The sequence below is a fragment of the Falco peregrinus genome, chromosome 3, assembly GCF_023634155.1.
Source record: "Falco peregrinus isolate bFalPer1 chromosome 3, bFalPer1.pri, whole genome shotgun sequence".
Classification (NCBI taxonomy): Eukaryota; Metazoa; Chordata; class Aves; order Falconiformes; family Falconidae; genus Falco; species Falco peregrinus.
Genome location: NC_073723.1, coordinates 35,438,385 through 35,457,048, shown reverse-complemented (window position 1 = coordinate 35,457,048; position 18,664 = coordinate 35,438,385). Strand labels below are relative to the sequence as shown.

The 18,664-nt window shown below is 39.4% G+C and overlaps 1 protein-coding gene across 1 annotated transcript; it reads left to right on the top strand.

Moving 5' to 3' along the window:
* The first annotated feature begins 307 nt into the window (after positions 1-307).
* On the top strand, positions 308-17,250 carry LOC101920487 (carbonic anhydrase 3-like). Its single transcript, XM_055800770.1, has 7 exons — positions 308-492; positions 1,384-1,581; positions 9,175-9,293; positions 10,115-10,207; positions 11,137-11,202; positions 12,082-12,237; positions 16,045-17,250. The coding sequence occupies exons 1-7, from the start codon at positions 447-449 to the stop codon at positions 16,162-16,164; spliced, it is 798 nt and encodes a 265-aa protein (XP_055656745.1). The 5' UTR covers positions 308-446; the 3' UTR covers positions 16,165-17,250.
* The last annotated feature ends 1,414 nt before the right edge of the window (positions 17,251-18,664 follow it).

Sequence of the window (18,664 nt, the reverse complement as noted above, 5' to 3'; positions counted from 1 at the left end):
CCCCTCACCAGGCCTTCCCAGCGCCCGCCCGGCTGGGCTCCCTTCCCCGCAGCTCCCGGGCCGCTGGGCAGCCGTGCCGAGTCCCCCACGCCGGGATCACCCGCTGCATCCCGCACCCTGCGGGACCCCCGCAGCCCCCGTCCCCCGCGGCAGCTCTGAGGAGCCGCGGCGGCCGCAGCGGGCGGGGGGCGGCGGGCCGGGGCGGGGGCGCCCGGCTGCCCGGCGGGAGCGGCGGGGCGGCGGCCGGGCGGTGCGAGGCAGGGCGGTGCGAGGCAGCGCGGCTCTCCCCGCCCCCGGCGGCCGGGGCCCTGCTGTCCCCCCCGGCCCGCCGCCGGGGAAGGGCACGGAGTTGGCGGGAGTCTATAAAAAGCTTCCGTGAGACGAGGCCACCGTCCTGCCAGAGCCGTCGGGAGAGGCAGAGGCGCGGCGCGGGGGGCAGCCACACCATGATCAACCCCAACTACTATCCGTGGGGCTACGACAGCGACAACGGTGAGCGGGGGCGCGGGGCCGCCGCCCGGCCCGGCTGCTCCGCGGCTGCGGGTCAGGGCAGACTCCAGGCACGGCGGGAGGCCCCCGGGCTGGGCCCGGCCGGGGGGGACACGGGCTGCAGGCGGGCCGGGGCCTGTGCGGCAGCGCGGCCCCTAGGTGGTGGCTCGCAGTGCGCAGGAGGCGAGGCTGGTGAAAGGAGAGGCGGTGGCAGATGTCTCTAGGTTAAGTAACGTCAGTTTGCCTACTGTTAATAGAATTCAAAATTTGACACAGCTCTACAAGCCAGCCTGAGGCTGGCCTTGGTGCAGGAAGAGCGGTGCCGATCAGCGGCACAGCCACTGTCCCTCCCACGTGCAGGGATGGGAATCCCGGTGGACTGCGCGCGGCCTCCCTTGGTCAGCTTTTTTCCACGTGAAGTTCTTGATAAAACCATGCAGATAATTGTTCCACATTTCAAATTCCTGTCTTCTTCAGGTATCGGTGGCCTTTTCTCTCTCCAGATGGGTACATGGTGCCACATTTGAATCACTTGGGTATACCTCATCCTATTTCTAGCCACGGCTGGATTTGGGAGCGTACACCTCTGGTTTCCTTTCTTGGTGTATTGTCAGTCTTCTAATAAGTAAAGTCTAGAGGTTGCTATGAGATTTCAGGTTCAGTTGAATGACTTGCAATATCCAGTATTCCAGCTAGAATAATCTAATAGCTTTTATACAGTGAAACTCTTGACAGAGCATGACTAACAACCAGGTGATTAGTAACCTGCTTATTAATACATTTAATTGATGTTCTGTAACTAAGCAAAGCCGAGCTTGCATTCATTGTAACAGAACTATAATTCATACTTGGCTGGAGAGGGTTTTCATGATGTTTCTCTGTATTTTTTCCTAGGACCAGAGCAGTGGCACAAAAATTACCCAATTGCCAAAGGACGCCATCAGTCACCTATTGAAATCAATAACAAAGACGTGCATTATGATCGCTCCCTACTACCATGGTTTGCTAGTTATGATCCTGGTGCAGCTAAGACCATCCTCAATAATGGGAAAACCTGCAGAGTTGTATTTGATGATTCATTCGATAGATCAGGTTAGTTTTGTTTTAATCTCAAGCTGTCATTATACATCAATGACTGTTCCTCAAGTTGCTTGGAAGACAGTGTGTGCTCTGAATGTTCACGTCTGTCGGAAGGTTTTTGTGTACTGCGTGTGTGTGATGTACCAGTATCCGTGACTCCAGTGCCCTGCTCAACTGCTGGAAAAGGCTTGGGCCTACTTTTAAAGTTCGTAGGTAAAAAATCCTAGGGAGTGGAGAGAGCTGTAAAGAAGCTTGATGCAGGATGAGTTAAGGTGTAAGGTGAATTTCTGAGCTTGCAAAAGCCACTGCAGTTGAGTTGCTGTCCAGGAAAAAAAGAGTCCAGGTTTTAGGTTTTATCTATGAGGACTGAATTCCATTCACACTATTTGAGAGGCCCAGCAGAATGTCTTTAATTATGTATGTGGCTGAAGTTACAATATTTGAAAACTGTACCCATGTAATTACTGATAAATGAAGTAATGAACCAGATGTTGCCACAAAGTCACGGTATTTAATCAGTTAAAACTCCCTTTGGCATTCATGAGATTTTGTCTTAATGAGGATTATAGGGCTGAGAAACTCCAGTGTTTAAGCTTTAATGTCCAAAATATTTTATCCACTCGTAGTTATGACAACACACAATGTGCTGCATATATAATGCATAGCTTTTAAGAGGTTGTTTGTTACGTATTTTGAAGAGATATGTCTGTTCTCTTTAACAGGTGCTAGAAATATTTAGTTTATGTTGGCAGAACCACTGACGTTTCATGTTAATACTGTTGGCCATATTTCAAAGGAAAAATCATTACTGAAATATGTATGAAATTGCATTAGTACTGTGATAAAAAGGAATAACCAAATGCATACCTCACTCTATTCTTGTACCAAGGTCATCAGAATTTTGTTATTATTTATAGTACATGGGTTGGTAAGAGAAAGAAATACTGGTTTCAGTAAAATATTGAAAAATCTGTCTTCCAGTGTACAGACTTATTTCTTAACTGCATGAAAAGTTCCAATTTACAATATCACTGGGATTGACAGCTATAATTACTAGGAGGAATTTTACTAATAGGTTGATTGATCTTAAATATTTATGGGCATGGATTTAATTTAATGGATTTTTAATGAATGACTTGTGTTTCGTGAAAACTGAGGATCAAAATGTATGGAAGCTGGACTAGCTAATATACTATCAAAACTCATAAATGACTATGCAGTCAAGAGTTTGATTAATTTTCTAGCAAAGTGGGAATCTTTGATGTTATTTGAATAATAATGTTATTAGTGTCAGATAACACAATACATCAATCAGTAAAGAGATGTAGCTGTGGCATATGAGAAGACTTCCATGACCATTTTTTTGGTAGTAATTGCTTATCATTTTTTACCATCTCTCGTATTTGTTGGAACAGAATCAGATACATCAATGGTTGCATCTTCTGCATAAATGTCAAAGTAATAATTGTTATAATTACTCAGATTTTGCACAGGAGTGAGTATCCAGGCAGAGCAATCTACAGCATGGATGCAACACTGACCACAAAAAGCAGAAAGTTTTGGAATATTCTGAAAATTTTTTTCAGATGAACTGCTCACTAACTGTTGTGTTCTGATCTCAGAAATAAAAAGTGACTCACTGGAAAAAAGTAGGTGTATTTCTCAACTCTTTGAAGGCAAGAATAATTCAGTGTTTATTGTTATGTCTCCTTTGTTATACCATTGCCTGCAGAGTCTGTGGGTGGTGTTCCTTCTCTAATATAATGCTAATTGCAGGACAGATTCCACTGTGCATAATCCTTCTGACTTGAGCATGTTTTAAGGTTTTTAGGATATGTACAGTGACTTATTTTTTTGTAAAAGTACCATGAGCTGCATAATACATATATATGTACATATATAATAGCAATCATAAAGGAATTAAGCTTTTATTCCTTTGGAACAAAGACATTCTATCTGTCTGTCTTCCTGTTTATCACTCTGTCGTATCTACCTTAATTATTTCTGAGATAATCAGAAAACTGAGGGCTTCCTTTTATTTTCCTGACTTTTTCAGTTAGAGTGGTCATGCACTATCTGTAGTGCTATCTAGATTTTCTTTAGTGGTAGATGATATAAATTGCTGAATAAATTGCAAAGGTGAGTGGTAAACCAAATTAGTTCGGATATCTCTAAGTTTTACCTCCATTGTGTCTTCTCTGCCTGGAATACTTTGACTATTTGCCATTGGGACAGTTTCTTACACTGAAATGGTTAGAGAGAAGCTCCTGGGAAGAGTGCCATCCAATGTAATTCGCGTGTTATGTTGAAAGAGACCTTATTACTGTTATCTTTGGAATTAGTCTAGTGGAAGGAATTGCAGAATTTATCTCCAGTTATTTATAAAGTCTGGTTGACTTTAAGAATCTGCTATCCAATTGAAGGCTTTGATGACAGATACTTGCTGTAGGAGGTGTGTCATGCTGCTGCTGCCTGTTCCTACAAGTTAATGGATTGTTGTGGACTCTGTAGCCTGTCTTTCCATATCTATGTGGAAGAAGGACCTTAAACACTGTAAAACCATTGCAGGTGGAGGCTGGAGTCTCAAAATCCAGGAAAGAAATGAGAGCTGAAATTAAAACCTCCTAGGTGGCTGTGCCAAATAAAACCCACACCAGAACTTACGTACTTTGGCAGCATAACCCTGCTATGTGTTTTGGTCTGAATGGCAACTCAGATACTCCTTTAGATCCAGCAGTGACTGGTTTTGTTTTGAATTAGGGCTGCAATCTTATTTCTACTAGCAGAATCCATTTGCTTTTAAAATTCCAAAAATACTTGTGCCAGGGAACTTTCCTGAGAGCACCTAACTGCTGGGACCATTGTCATGATGCTGTGTGACTTATATAGCTTGTGACTTCCTTGCAATTAATAACCTTTTGGCTTTCTTTGTAATACCTTCATTAGATAGTTAGATCAAGGTGTTCAGTTTAATAAAACAGTAAAGATACATAACGCTTGTACTGGAACCCAGACACATCGACTAAGGAGAGGTACACCAAGGCTACGTCAAATGGATACCTTCTTCCATCTTCACAGTTTGTTTTTGTTACCTCCTTGTCACTTTCTATGGAGGTTCACCAGCCAAACAGATTCCTACTTCTCCTTTTTTTTTCTTTCTGATAGATGACATTTAATGCCTTGCAACACCTCAGTGCAGGCACACTTTCGTACAAGGTTACCTTGATGCTGCTTGCAGAATCTTTCAATTTCTTCTCAAAGGAATGTGTGCCTTTGGAAGTGGATGATGCAAAAAAAACCCCAAACCCCAAACCATTAGAGCCAGTTACTGTAAGTAGTGAGAGCTTGTTGCATATTGATCTCTTAGCATCATTAGTGCTTTTGGACAGCAGTTCCTAGAGTACCACTTTGTGGGAAATCTCATCTGTCTTTGCAAATGAGATTTTAATTATGAACTTCTGGTGAATAAACATTTATTTGTTGACTAGTTCTAAAACAGTGACTACAGAACCCAGTCACTTTAATTAAAACTGGGTGAAGTCTGTCCATAGACACTTACGTTTTCATTGATTCTGGCAAAAAGTTACTTAACATTTTGTGTACTGAATTTACACTGGAACAAGCCAGTAGCCATTACAAGAATAGCACAGCTAAATCCCAGCGCTTATGTAGCTGTGGTACATGCCACTTGATGGCTATGCTGCATACCACAAAAAGCAGCAAAGTTAAATTCTTCCTTCAGTGTTTAACACATCTACCATTTACAGTGTCTGTGTGAATGTACTGAGCATTAACATGAGCACTGCAGAGCCTGGATACAGGGAATTTAGGAGATGAGTTTCTGTTAACTTTGAAATTCCATTGTTAGAGGTAAAAATGCTTGAACATTCAAGGACATGCTGAGGCTACAGTTATGCAGTGGTCTCTCAGTTTTCAGCCCTAGCATAGATCACAAACAAAGATGATTTGGGACCTCACATGAACAGGCTGTGATCAAGAGGCACAAAGCTGGAAAGGTTGTGTTACAGTGCAGCTGAGAGTGGGTGGCACCCTGACAGACTTCTGTTAGACACTTCTCTTTCCCAGTCTGTCCCTGTAAGAGTACAAAGTTCAAATACAAACAAAAGTAATTCTGGCTATCTATTCAGTGCTTGCTTAAAGAAAATTTCAGTGAGAACTGAAATTTCAGTTCCAAAACCCTTCAGGAAACACATTTTATTCCTGCAGTTAACCAGACTGTTTTGGTACAGAGAACCTCTTCTGAGCAGAGGCCTTTTAATAACATGCGAAATGTGGCAGTGACATTAAAAAGCTGAGGGTTTTATACTGCACTGTTAGATTCTGTTATAAAGCAGCATAACAAAGGTAATGTGTCTTTTTCAATTGTCACGCAGTAATACCTTACTAATTTAATTTCACTGTGGTTCACCAGTTCATTTTGTGGATTTGGCAGGATGTGAGGATCATAAATCTTGTAAGAACAGTTATTTCTTCTCACGTTTATAAACAACTCACCTCGTAAGTCTGTCTGGTGCTCCTTGTGTTTTTCCACCTCACTTTCATGGTATACCTTCACAGGAAACAGGGAGGACATTTGTGTAGGCATAACTCTGCCAATTTTACCTTAGTGAGGAGAGGTGACAATTGACATTAGCACAGATTAAAAATCAGACCTCTGCCTAAGCTTCTCAGCAAATGGATGCACTTACTTCAAAACCTTCTTGTAACATTTCTGTTGTTAAAATCACCCTGCTACCTAAAGCAAAGTGAGTGGAGCAGCCATCTCCACTCAAGCTGTTTGACAGCTTCATTTTGCTGTGTAAACAGACAGATACAGTTTTTTCTCTCCTTGGTTACATCCTTCTGTGCAGCACTTGCCCTCTCTGGGGCCAAACATCTGCCTCGGTGATTACACTGAGAGTGGAAAAAAATCTATTCTTTTATTAGCCAGTTCTGTCTCATGCTGCTCGGTTTATGACGGGTTGAATAAAAGGTGAGCTTTTTTACTGGAAATGATGCCCATGTGTGTGTCCATGTAGGATTGTTCTGTGATAGACCATTCTTCAGTGTGGGTGGGGAGACACACGGCATTTGAGCAAGTACTTCAGGCTGACATGACATTTTTATGTCTGGTGTCAGGCACTAGTGGAGAGTGATGTGCAAACCCATATAAAAAGAGTCAGTCACTGAGCAGTGGAATGAGAGTTTGCAATAGTAAGGCGCCAAAAAGGAGCAAATAATTTTTTCCTGCCTTCCGGGACTGCTTTGTATATTCCAGCAGCTGAGCCATGTTACTTCAATGACAGCATGTTTGAGGGAGTTGCATTTTAGTACGGCTGCTGTGGCCATCCTCTTACTTCCGGTAGAGCAGAAACAGGAAGAGAAATGCCACACTTCCAATAGTCAGAAGTAACACTTCCAATAGTCAGAAGTAAGTCCAGCCATTCAGCTAGCCATGTGAAAGGATTACACAGTATTTCAGAGGACTAAGAGAAAAGCTGGCTGCCCATATATCAGGAAGTGAGCCTGCAGGCTCCTTTTTTAAAGCTTTTGCTTTTCATTTCATGCAGTGTCATAGAAGCTCAGAGTGAGTCATGGGGCCTTCTAGAAAAGCATCATTTTGTGTTTCATGGTAGGAAAACACCTATCACAGCCTTAAAATTGGGAGAGTCAGACATTTAAGGTGAACATTTCCTGTGTAAAAATTGTTAGAATGATTCATTGTTACATATAAAAATGTAGATGTATAAAAATAAAGCTGTATTTTAACACCACTAAAAAGTAATTTTAAGATACCATAGTTTCTTTTATAAAATTTTACTTCATATTCTTTTCCTGTTATATGGGTGTGTATTTCTTTGTGTTAGTATTTTCTGAAAACAAAAACCCAAGAGGATAAAGATACCTTTAGAAATTAAGTTCCAAGCCACATGTTTAAAAAAAAATATTTATTTTACTAACTGAGCAGTGCGGACAGTTTGGGATTTTTTTATGTTTTAAATACTGGAGAACTTTATTCTTGTAACTCTTTTATTCTTAAAGCATAAGGATATTACATTTACTTGTGTTGTAATTTCATGTATTTCTGTGTTTTATATTACACATTTGAAATTAAAAGAAATAAACCTGCATTAAAAGAAATTTCCTGCAGGATATGTTGGTTTATAGGCATCTTATTCTTTGCATCATTCTGTCTGCTTAAAGTGTGCTAAGTAAAAGCTACTGTCTATTTATAGTATAGATGAGTAAAGCAGGAATGTGTTGGCACAAGGTGATACAGGGCTGCACCTAATGCCCAATCAAAAATGTCTGCTGATGGCCCATCAGTGGAAATAATGACACGTTTTTACCTTAAACTGGATTATTTGGACTTACAGATCTATTTTAATGGAGAGTTGATGGCCTTGCCAGTTACTACTGTTACCGCGTCTGCGTTGACCACAGTACTGACTGTCTGTGGGAACAAGTAAAAAGAATTTTTTTTAAATAACAGCTTGCTCTTAATGTTCAGTAAAAAATACTCTCAGTACTTCATTTCTTGAGATGAGAATAGATTTCGTTCCTTTTCAGATTTAAGGATTTTTCCTGTAGTATATAAGGACCTGTTTAGAACTGCTGAATAGTTTATAGGAATGCTGTAACTCCTATCTCCAAATAAAGTGAATGAGAACTTAATATTAATTAGTATTTTATGAACGTGAAGCAGTTATTCCCTTTTTATTGTGAGATCCTTTCAAATACATCACCTTCGTTTAACACAGAATGTAAAAATGTTAAGATTATTTAGAGTACAGGTATTGTGCATCACCGGCTGCACTATTCATCAGGAAAATAGCTTGCATTCTCAGCAATTGCTTTTCTGAGTCATTTGCTGTTTTCTTTTTCCTTTTCCACAGCCAGAGGGAGCAGCCATCATAGCATAAGTAATTTTATAGCTTTTAAAACAAATAAGTCATAGCCTGCAGTAAGAAACATAGTCTGTAGTGTTTTGTGGGAATTTGTTTATCAACTAGCACTTCAGCAGTTGATCTTAATCGTGGCTATTTTTCTGTGCTTTGATATAGGTAGATATTAGATGGCATTCAGGGGAAGATTAAGGCATCCAAATTTAGGTGTCTTATGTGGGCTTTTAAAAGTAGGTGGATTATGTCTCAAAATTCCCATTCTAGTCAACAGAGGAGTCACATTTAATCAATGGAGTCCGGAGAGTGATTTGGGTCACCATCTGTTGAATGTCTACCTTAAGGCAAGAAGAATAATTCTAGAGTCTTGACTGTTCTGATTAGGGGCTTAGACATCTCCTGCCATTTTTGATAACCTAATGTATTTCACTATGCCTCCAGATAATACTTTAGAAAAGTATAGTTCTTCTATAGATCTTGTATCACATTTTTCAGTCTTGTCCGGGTGTCTTTGCATATAGCTGAAGATGATTGCCTGAGGTGGTACTAAATTCAGTGCAGATTTCCAAGAGGTACTCAGTACTCAAAATGTAGAGCATCTGTACAGTAAATATGTATATAAATACTTTAAATGCATATCTGTTTCTTTTAAAAGAATTAGAAGATACTAGAGTCTAATGCTGTTGCAGATTATCAATTGCAGTGCTGAGAGGTGGGCCACTTCCTGGAGTCTACAGGCTGCGTCAGCTTCACTTTCACTGGGGTTCATCTGATGACCATGGCTCTGAGCATGTTGTGAATGGAGTGAGATATGCAGGAGAGGTAAGACTCGCTGCTTTTTACTTTGAAATAGGGTGTAAACCAACATTTGCATTATCATTCAGGTGGGACAAAATTTGTCATTTCTCTGCTTTTCAAGGTGTTCTTTCTGTTTATTTATCTGTGACATTTTATTCTTACTCCCATCGATTCTTATAAATGTGAATCAGGTTGAAGTAATTCTCACAGCATAAGGAAAAGTACTATATGAAACAAAAGTTTGCATGTTCTCAAACCAATATGGCTTGAAACATGAGGTAGCAAGACTAAATCACCGAGAAGCAATGCAAACTTACTAAAACAGTATTCTAAAAGTACAGTATTATAGCAGAAGTCTAAAATTATTGTGACAGAAAGGAGGAAGAATGTGTTACCTTTATTTTTACCACTTCAGGGTTGTAGGGGAAGATGAGAACTGTAGAATATCAATACACAGCGCTTACATTCATACAGATTCTTTGTTAGAAATGCTGTAATTTGAAAGCCACGTGGAAACGAATCGTATCAGTAATGACTTCTGAAATGCATGTTCCACCTGCTTGCTTAAGCATCTTTTCTGTGTTCAGCTTTGAGATTACTGTTCTTTTTTGCAATTTCTGTATTGAGATGTTTATGGGTTATTATAAAGAAAATAGTAGTCTAAATGTTAATATATGGCTGATATATCTCATACATGAATTGCTGTCCCTTTTTTTTTTTTTTTTTGAAGGCCTAATCCTCATTGTTTGTTGCCCCAAACTACTCTCTCATTTATACAAAGAACTCTAAATTCAACCTCTCATGGCTGATAAGGGTGGGGTTTTTACATTTGTCATTGTTTCTAGCTACATTTGTTACACTGGAATCCCAAATACAGTAATTACCTTGATGCTGTGAGAAGAACTGATGGAATAGCTGTTTTGGCCATATTTTTGCAGGTAAGTAGAAGTGTGCAACCCTTCTTTGTACTGCTGCTATAGAGTTTTCTATTCTTGCAAGGTTAAAAAAGCAAAACCCTCTGAATATATTTTCTAGGGATCATAGCACATTGAAGGTCTTGACTTTCAGTAACGCATGCTTTACAAGTTATAGAGCACGAGTCATGTTATTTCAAATGGTATCCAGTACTACACACACTTCTCCCATCAGCTATTGTGTCACTATTTGGCTGGTGGAAACTGTAAATCCAGATGTATTTGCTTCTGCTTTGGGGACACAATGTCAATAGTAGCCCTCTGACAAATAGCAATCAGCTGTGTTCTATGCCAGTCATGGACTGATTTCAAGGACAGATGCCACTCCTGGGCTTTTAATGAACTTTCTCACAGGCAAAACTAACTCACAGACAATAAATGTAACTCGTCCTTTTTAAAAACCCTTTTGGGGGCATGCAGTCTTAGCCTGAAATACTGGCCTTTACTCTTTCTTGTTTAATTAATATTCACTAGAGATAGATGGATGACTGTGTTGAGATCAGCAATTGCGAACAGTAGATCTGACCATGAAATCCAGTTTTTAAACTAGAATGAAACTTTTTCCAACTTCTGTACTTGAGTCTGAAGAGTTGTTTATCTTTGTTAGAAAATTCAATGTCAACAGAAGTAGCTGTATTGTGAAATTAACCATGAGTTTCTGTACTGATACAATTTCCTTGTTTGGATCATAATATCTGTTGGGGTACAGACAGAAGACATAGCTTACTAAGCTGGTAGGGTTGTAGATTGGTGATAGATTGGTGATAGATTGGGTTAATGCATGGTAATTTTATGGTTGATGCATGTTTAGATGCATGTATAAAAAAAATAGGATCAGGAAGAGAACTGACCAAGCAGAACTCTTTGGTTGGCTGATGCTTTCTTCTTTACAGGTAGGGGAAACTCCCAAACCAGAGATGAAGAGAATTCTTGAAGAAATAAATGCCATCAAAACAAAGGTAGTTATATTGGCTTTTCACTATAGGAAGATTGCTTAAAATTCTCAGGAAAAAAAGAAAAAATCAAGAGGCATGACTTTCTAGTGTTCAAATTCTACTCTGCAACATTGCCAGAATATCCTTGTGAACAAAAACATGTGTAGCTTTTCCTTAACAAGAAAAGTAATTTCTTCCATTTACATATGAGCCTTCTTTGGCTTTCATGGGCCTTATATTTTTGTGAAAATGAGAGTCATCTTGCCAGACTTTACTCACCTAAAAGCTAGGCATGGAGTCTTATTCCCTCAGTGGTCACTGACAAAAGAAAGGCGCCTTTATCAATTGGTCCATTTGGCCTTGGAATAGGTTGCCTAATGGACCTTTGGAAATGCCACTGAGTATAGACATCTGTGTCTCAGATAACATTATGTGATAAGAATCTCACATTTCATAGGCTGTCTTGTTTGTTGTTAGCAGAAATATTATAAATCTAGAGTACCTGCCTCCTTCATTGCATGGTGGCCTAATCCAATATTCAATAGATAGGCAGAATTTCCATAAGAAAGGAGGCCAGAAGGAGGACAATTTCTGCACAGAAATGGGTGAAGCACGTTAGTACTGGACACTGCTTCAGATGAGTTAGCTCAGGAACAAGAAGTAGCATCATGGAGTTTATGTTGTGTCATGCTTCTCTGGGCCCATCTGTGAGGGTCATTCAGTCCACTTACTTTACACTGCATCATTATGTCTTGTGTAGATGTTTGCTTAGTTTTCTTAGTTTGTTCCTTTGAAGTATCTGAGTCTCTCTGTTTGTTAAAAAAACAGAGCTGCATCTGGGCCTGACTTTGACTGGAGCTATTGAAGAGTTTTGTGTTTGTTTTTGTTGTGTTTTATTTAAAGGGGAAAGAAGCTCCTTTTACAAACTTCGATCCTTCAATTCTTTTCCCTAAATCTCGTGACTACTGGACCTACCATGGGTCTTTTACTACTCCACCTTGCGAAGAGTGCATCACCTGGATTATTCTTAGAGAGCCTATCATAGTCAGCTCAGACCAGGTAAACATCAAATAGATTATATTTTACCTACTTCATTTTAGTTACATGCCATAATCTGATCTTACTCTTTTAAAAGCGAAAATGCTCGTTGGATTCTGTGAGAGATTGCATGTTTAAAATCACAGTGAAGAACTGAATGCCTTAGAAACTACTCTGGGACTCCATAAGGAACCTGTAAAAACCTTCAGATGACTGCAGTCTACAACCTAGTACATGCAATCAACCTGTTAGACACATCTCTTATCCGCCTCTGTACGACTCCTACATTAACTAATAGAGCAGAGATAATGACCTTCTCTACTTGGAAGGGCTCATTGTTTCCTAGCCCATGTCAGACATCATGGTGGTTCAAATCCACAGATATCAGAGAGCTTTATAAATCAGTAAAATCATAACACAGTGTAGATGGTAAGAGTTTTCAGCAGTTTGGAGTGTGACTGACAGCAAGCAGTAGTTACTATATATGAGAGTTCTTGCTCCTGTGGGCAAGAGAGCTCTTGTGGCATCAGCTAAAGAAAGGAGTAGTTCTCTGTTTCCCAGTCCCTGTGTTCCCACGATACTAACTTTTGCTAGTAGGAAAGGATGGAGCTGGATGTGGCTCATACCCTGTATTTTACGCAGAGCTCAAAACACTGCATTACACCAAGAGCCAGTGTAGGCGAGCTCAAGCCATTAACTTGTATTCTCCTGCAACCATTTAAAGCAGGACATTGACACATTTAGCTAAAGCTTATGTTAAGCTTCCACCAACAACTTTGATTATGCATGATTTTTTCAACCATTTCTGTTGGCTCAAGCTTCCTCACATAAAGTGTTCATTGCTTACCGTGCTGAATGCTTGAGCGTAGTCACTAGACAAGTTATGAAATAAAGCTGCAGTGAAAAAATGACCATCTGGAATGAAATGCAGTGGGATGGTCAGGTACTCTAACTATATTGTGCACTGAATGAAGCAGGAGTCCAGTGTTCTCACCTAATGCAGCTGAGCATTTCTGACTTCTTGAACATTCTACTTTGCAAATACATCTTTTATAGCATGCTTCTTTCCCAAATATCTTTTATCAGAATACTCATTCAATGGGATTGGTGATTCTGTCTGCCCCATATTCTAGACGGCACCACATAACCAAGAAAATTACAGAAGTGTTGTATCAGGGGCTTAATAACCCTTTTTTTCTGGAAGGTATACCAGCGAAATTTTCACAAACAGGAGCAGCATCAGATAACTATAATTTCTTGTTAATTTGAAAGCCTTCTCTGGTCACTTACCATAAAGAAGTATTTATTGTTAATCCTCATTCTCCTTCAATCCCATTTATAGAAATTCAAATGCCCTCTTTCATCACAATCATTTCAGCCTGTGATTCTACTCGTACCACACAAGTCAGTTTTCTCATCTGAGATTGTTCCTCTACTCAGCAGACTATAATCATAAAATATCACAAATTTCAAGACTCCAGGGTAGTGAGAACATGAACATTAATCAAGTGACTGACTATTTTCTAGTACTTTGTATTTATGTGGCTCGTTACCTTTTGAAGAATAGAATTTGGGTATGATGAGAAGCTTAGGTGGCAAGAGATGAAATATGGTAATGTGTTCATTTACAGCTTAATTTTCACAGCTTACTGAATTGATCTGCCTCCTGTTTCCCTGCCCATTTGAAAATTAAAATATGTGGGCTATTTTGAAGCTGGTACTTGTGTGAAAAATAGAAGTATGGTCTGACTGGTTTCCACAAACTAAATCTGCTTAGGGGTTTATATTACAGAAGATCAACTACAGATTTTGTTGGGAAAAGTGTCGTCGTTACCAAGCATCTCTGATTTAAAAGGTGTTTCTAAAGGAATAACTAATCACATCATTGATCCAGCTTTGTGCAAACACTTTTTGATCACTGCTGTATTTTGGTCATGGCCTTTTTTTCAGCTTATCTAAAGTTAGTGAATTTGGGGAGACATACAGGCTGTTCTCTAACTGGCCCTACTGTAGAAAAAATGGAGCATTTAACATAAAAAGGATGTACATACATATAGATGTAGTATAGTTATATAGACATATAGATTGGGTCTTATCCCAGGATAACCACTTTTCAGGCAGAATTGGCAGTGTATGCGAGGTACTGTATACAAATACAATGAAAGACTTTTCTCACTCCAGCATGCCTGCAGTCTAAATAATGTATTTATGAAAGAGGATTGTGTTGCCAATTATTTCTAATCCTAGAAAGTGTACTGCCATGTCAGCCTCATTAATAGTAATTATTTCAAGTGCCTGTGCATTTACAGTGGATTGCTTGGATGCTTTTGCAGCCAGATGGTAATAGTATATTAGCCACATGGATAAGTGCAGTCACTGCAAATCAGTACTCTACAGGAAAACTTAATTTACCAGAAATCCCTGTGAGCTACAGTGTTGGTGGTCTATCTGTTTAGATTAGTTTTGATGAAAGGATGGGAATTTAACTGTGGAATAACTATCCAATTGCAGACACATTTTTTCACCTTTATGTAGCTATAGCCTGAATATGTGCTTTTTTTTTTTTTCTAAGTAGGGCAGATATTCCACAAATAATAATAAAACCTAGTAATCTCTTCTCCAATAGTACTTTCAGTATTAACAAAACTGATAAACTATTTTTATCTCCTGCTGTTCCCATACAAATTATTCTTCATCTGAAATCTGAAATTTAATTTCAGGTGAATAATCCAGCTGGTGCATATTATTCTGGTTATAAACGTGACCTCATCATTATTCAGGCAAACTTGAGATAGCTGGCTTTTCTGAGCCTTGTAGTGAAGATCAGTGCTGAGATGCCTGAGCTAGTTCAGTCCCTAAACTGGAATTATTATCATCACAGTGAACCCAGCTTTTACAGCCCAGACAGAGGTTCTGCTTCTATTGGACTTGAACTCTGCTAGATACATCAGCATATCGAAGCTACTTGCAAACAAAGCTGATGTGTGCCATTCAAGTGTACACGCAGGAAAGTGTATGCATCCTTTTCACAATAAGCCAAACAGGGAAGTCTCAAGTGTCTGAATCAGAGCTGATGCACTTTCTGTCCAATCTTGTGCATGCCAGTGACAGCAAATGAAGATTATGTATCTGTAAGTGGGTATATGTGTTGCATCCTCTGAAAACTGAAAAGCAGTAGAGGAAGAGCATTATTTGAAGAGCATGGACAGAACTCATGGCATCCCCCCAAAAAACCATACCTTGGTTAAAAAATAAAAAGGCCAGGGAGAGTCAGGCTGCAGGCCCTGTTTACAAACCATTTGAAACTTTGACCAAGTCATTATCTGGTTTTACTTTCCTGTTATTGATAATGGATTTTTTTGTGTCACTGCAGCAGAATATGTCCTCTGCTACAGATCCACCATGGAAATCAACAATTAGTTTAAATTTAGCCTTAACACCTTGCAATTCCAGAGGCTTCTTAGCTGTCAGCCACTAAGGCAGGGTTAGGTTAGAGTAGGAGAGGTTTATTAGGACATAGGCTGTTCTAGTTGCATTTTCTGAGGACTTTGCTCAGTTTCTGTGACTGTACACAGTTCTGCAGACAGTACATAAATGACCTTACATTTCACAGTTCTGTTCAGATAGGACCCTTTTTTTCTGTCTTCACTATTTCTAAGAATATTGTGGCTAGGAAAAGAACATGAATACCATTCTTGTGATAATGAGGTGAAGGATATCTTCACAACTTTGAAGGAGACACTCTCTCCAGCTTGGTTTAATTGTTGGGCTGTGGATTTGATCCCGAGGGATTTCCATCAGGACACTTTGATTTTTGCTCTCCTGCAGATGGCAAAGCTCCGCAGCCTATCCAAGAATGCTGAGAATGAACCTGATCTCCCCCTGGTTGATAACTGGCGCCCGACGCAGCCTCGGTATTTCAGGATGGTGAGCGCATCATTCCTCTAGGACCTGACTCAGGTTGGGTGTCCCTGAGCGAGGTGACCTCTAGAACTAGAACTAAGAGATGGTTTTGTTTTGTGCCCTCTGTTGCATTTAGACAGAACTCCAGCTGTAAGTCTGGAGGCTGAAACTTTGAGTCATGAAATGTGAATTTCACTTTCAGAGGATAACATTTACTTAGGCAAATCCTATCATTAAAATGCAAGTAGACATCTACTTGGCTTTTCATAACTGCTTTAACATTAGCTTTTGTTAATAGTAAAGAGGATGATAGAAGATGCTACTAATGGCTACAAAACCATTTGCTATTGCCCACATGTCCATTGGTGCTTGCCTTATTCCATGCTAAAGAGGCTGCAGTTAAAAGAAGTAATTTTTTTCAGCATAAAGCCATATTTTTCATTAGTTGTTTTCAGCATTATTCATATTCTGCTCTAAGCTGCACCGGTTAATGCACAAGGCATTCTTGGAAACATACGAAAGCACTCTTTTGGTATTTGATACTCACATAAAATATAAAAGGATAGAAAATTGCTTCACAGCCATTGATAAAAGAACTAAGCTTTTAACTGAAAACAATGGACAGGTGAAACAGAGGTCTGTTCTGAAAATTGTATTCACTGAGCTATACGTAGTTAAAACTGTGGAGTAGGGGAAGAGCTGTTTCTGGTGGGTGTCACAACTGTAGTCCATATTAAAAGACTAATTTGCATTTTAATGTTGTAACAATCAAAGCGACATGGATTTTAAGAACTTCGTCTTCGTACCCTGAATATGTATTTCCTCCATGTATACAAGTGACTTTTCTGTGTAAAAAAGGTGTTAAGATAGCAAGAGTTCTTAATCTTTGTGGGGTTTTTTGAGGCACATTCTCACTTCATGTGCAAATGTAATTGATCCTGCTGTCAATGAGATTTGGACATAAATATCTGAAACCACCGTTTGACCCTCCTGAGCAGAATGCAGTTGACCATTTTTTGTTGGCCATGTTGGCCAAACGTGCATTGTTTTGGCATGAAGAACAGTGAAACAGCATTGTAAGCCTATACTTGAAATAACAGTATTTCTGCATTAAAAAATCCAACAATAATAAATACATTTACTTAAGAATTTTTTGTTCTGTATGGTTTTTTTGGTTTTAGAAACATGTAAAAATAACAGAATTTTAAAGAAGGACTTGTCCGTGTCTTCTGTAATACACCTTCATGGAAATTGATGATGGGTGGTACCTTTTTCAGATCTTTGTTTGAATTACAAGAGTACTCATTGTATTTCATGTGACAGCAAGTAAGGAAATAGCATCTTAAATATGCTACCTCATTGAGACATCCACAGCTATTCTTTTAGTGCGATCACCCTATTCTGACAGTGGCTTTCTTGTGGTGTCACATGAATCAACTCTTTCACAAGTTGATCGCACAATGGAAAAGTTCAGTCTGTATTTCAAATCATTAATCTGAATGGTAATTTACACTGAGCTCTGGGAATCTGAGAAGTAGCTGCTGTTCTGGCAGTGGCTGCTCTCTTAGGTGCCACGTTCTAGGGCAGGAGGATGTTCCTGAGCTTGGTGAGGAGACAAGGGTTATGCTCCCTGTCTTCAGGATCCCCACTGTGAAAGTTTCTGGCCTGTGTCCTCATTTTGTTTTCTTCCTTCGAATAGGTAGTGTTTTGGCTGGAAGTTTCAGTTCATGTTTGCATTTTTCATTTGTAGCCACATGTGAAATACTCAGATGAGTTAACATCTGTTTACATTGCATGCACATACTGCTGACTTTGACACAGATTGTCTTACATGTACATACTTACACTTACTCAGATGCATGACTTACACCAATAAAGTCTATGCAGGTTGAAAACATATTTTTTTTAAAAAAAACTTGGTTAAATGTGATTTCTTCCCAGCTGAGTCATTCCAGGACAGTTCAAAGCATAGCTTTGTGTTTGACCGCCAGTATCCAACACAGTGTTAGCTGTAGGGATAAGAACATGCTGCTGGATTGTGCTTTATACTGTAGAGAAAGGTTTAGTCCATAAAGATTCCTTTTTCTCATAAACTTATAAGTAAATATCTAAAACAGTATCAGGAAGGAATCTGTATCTGGTAACTGATGTTACTCTGAACAGGAACGCAAGTCACAGAGCGTCATTGACCATGCAGGACAGGGTTCTGATAGAATACCCAGTGTTTCCTGCCTTCAGGTGAAGGTGGCAATTTCCCGATGTGTGAAAATGTGAGAAAACAATACTATAAATACATTTCTACTTTTCACTTGGTTTTCTCCAGTCAGTTCGGCAGTATATTAGCATATCTGTTTGCTGATATGTTGCTTCATTAATTTTGAAGGAAAGAATATTTTTCTACAATGTGTAACTTGCTCTGAATTACAATATAAGTTATTTTATCATGTGCTTTATTAAGATCAGTTGCATGTCTTAGAGCTCAGAGCAGGCTTTATCTTTAATGCAATTTATAATGTTGCAAATCTGGAACATGTAATCTCAGGGT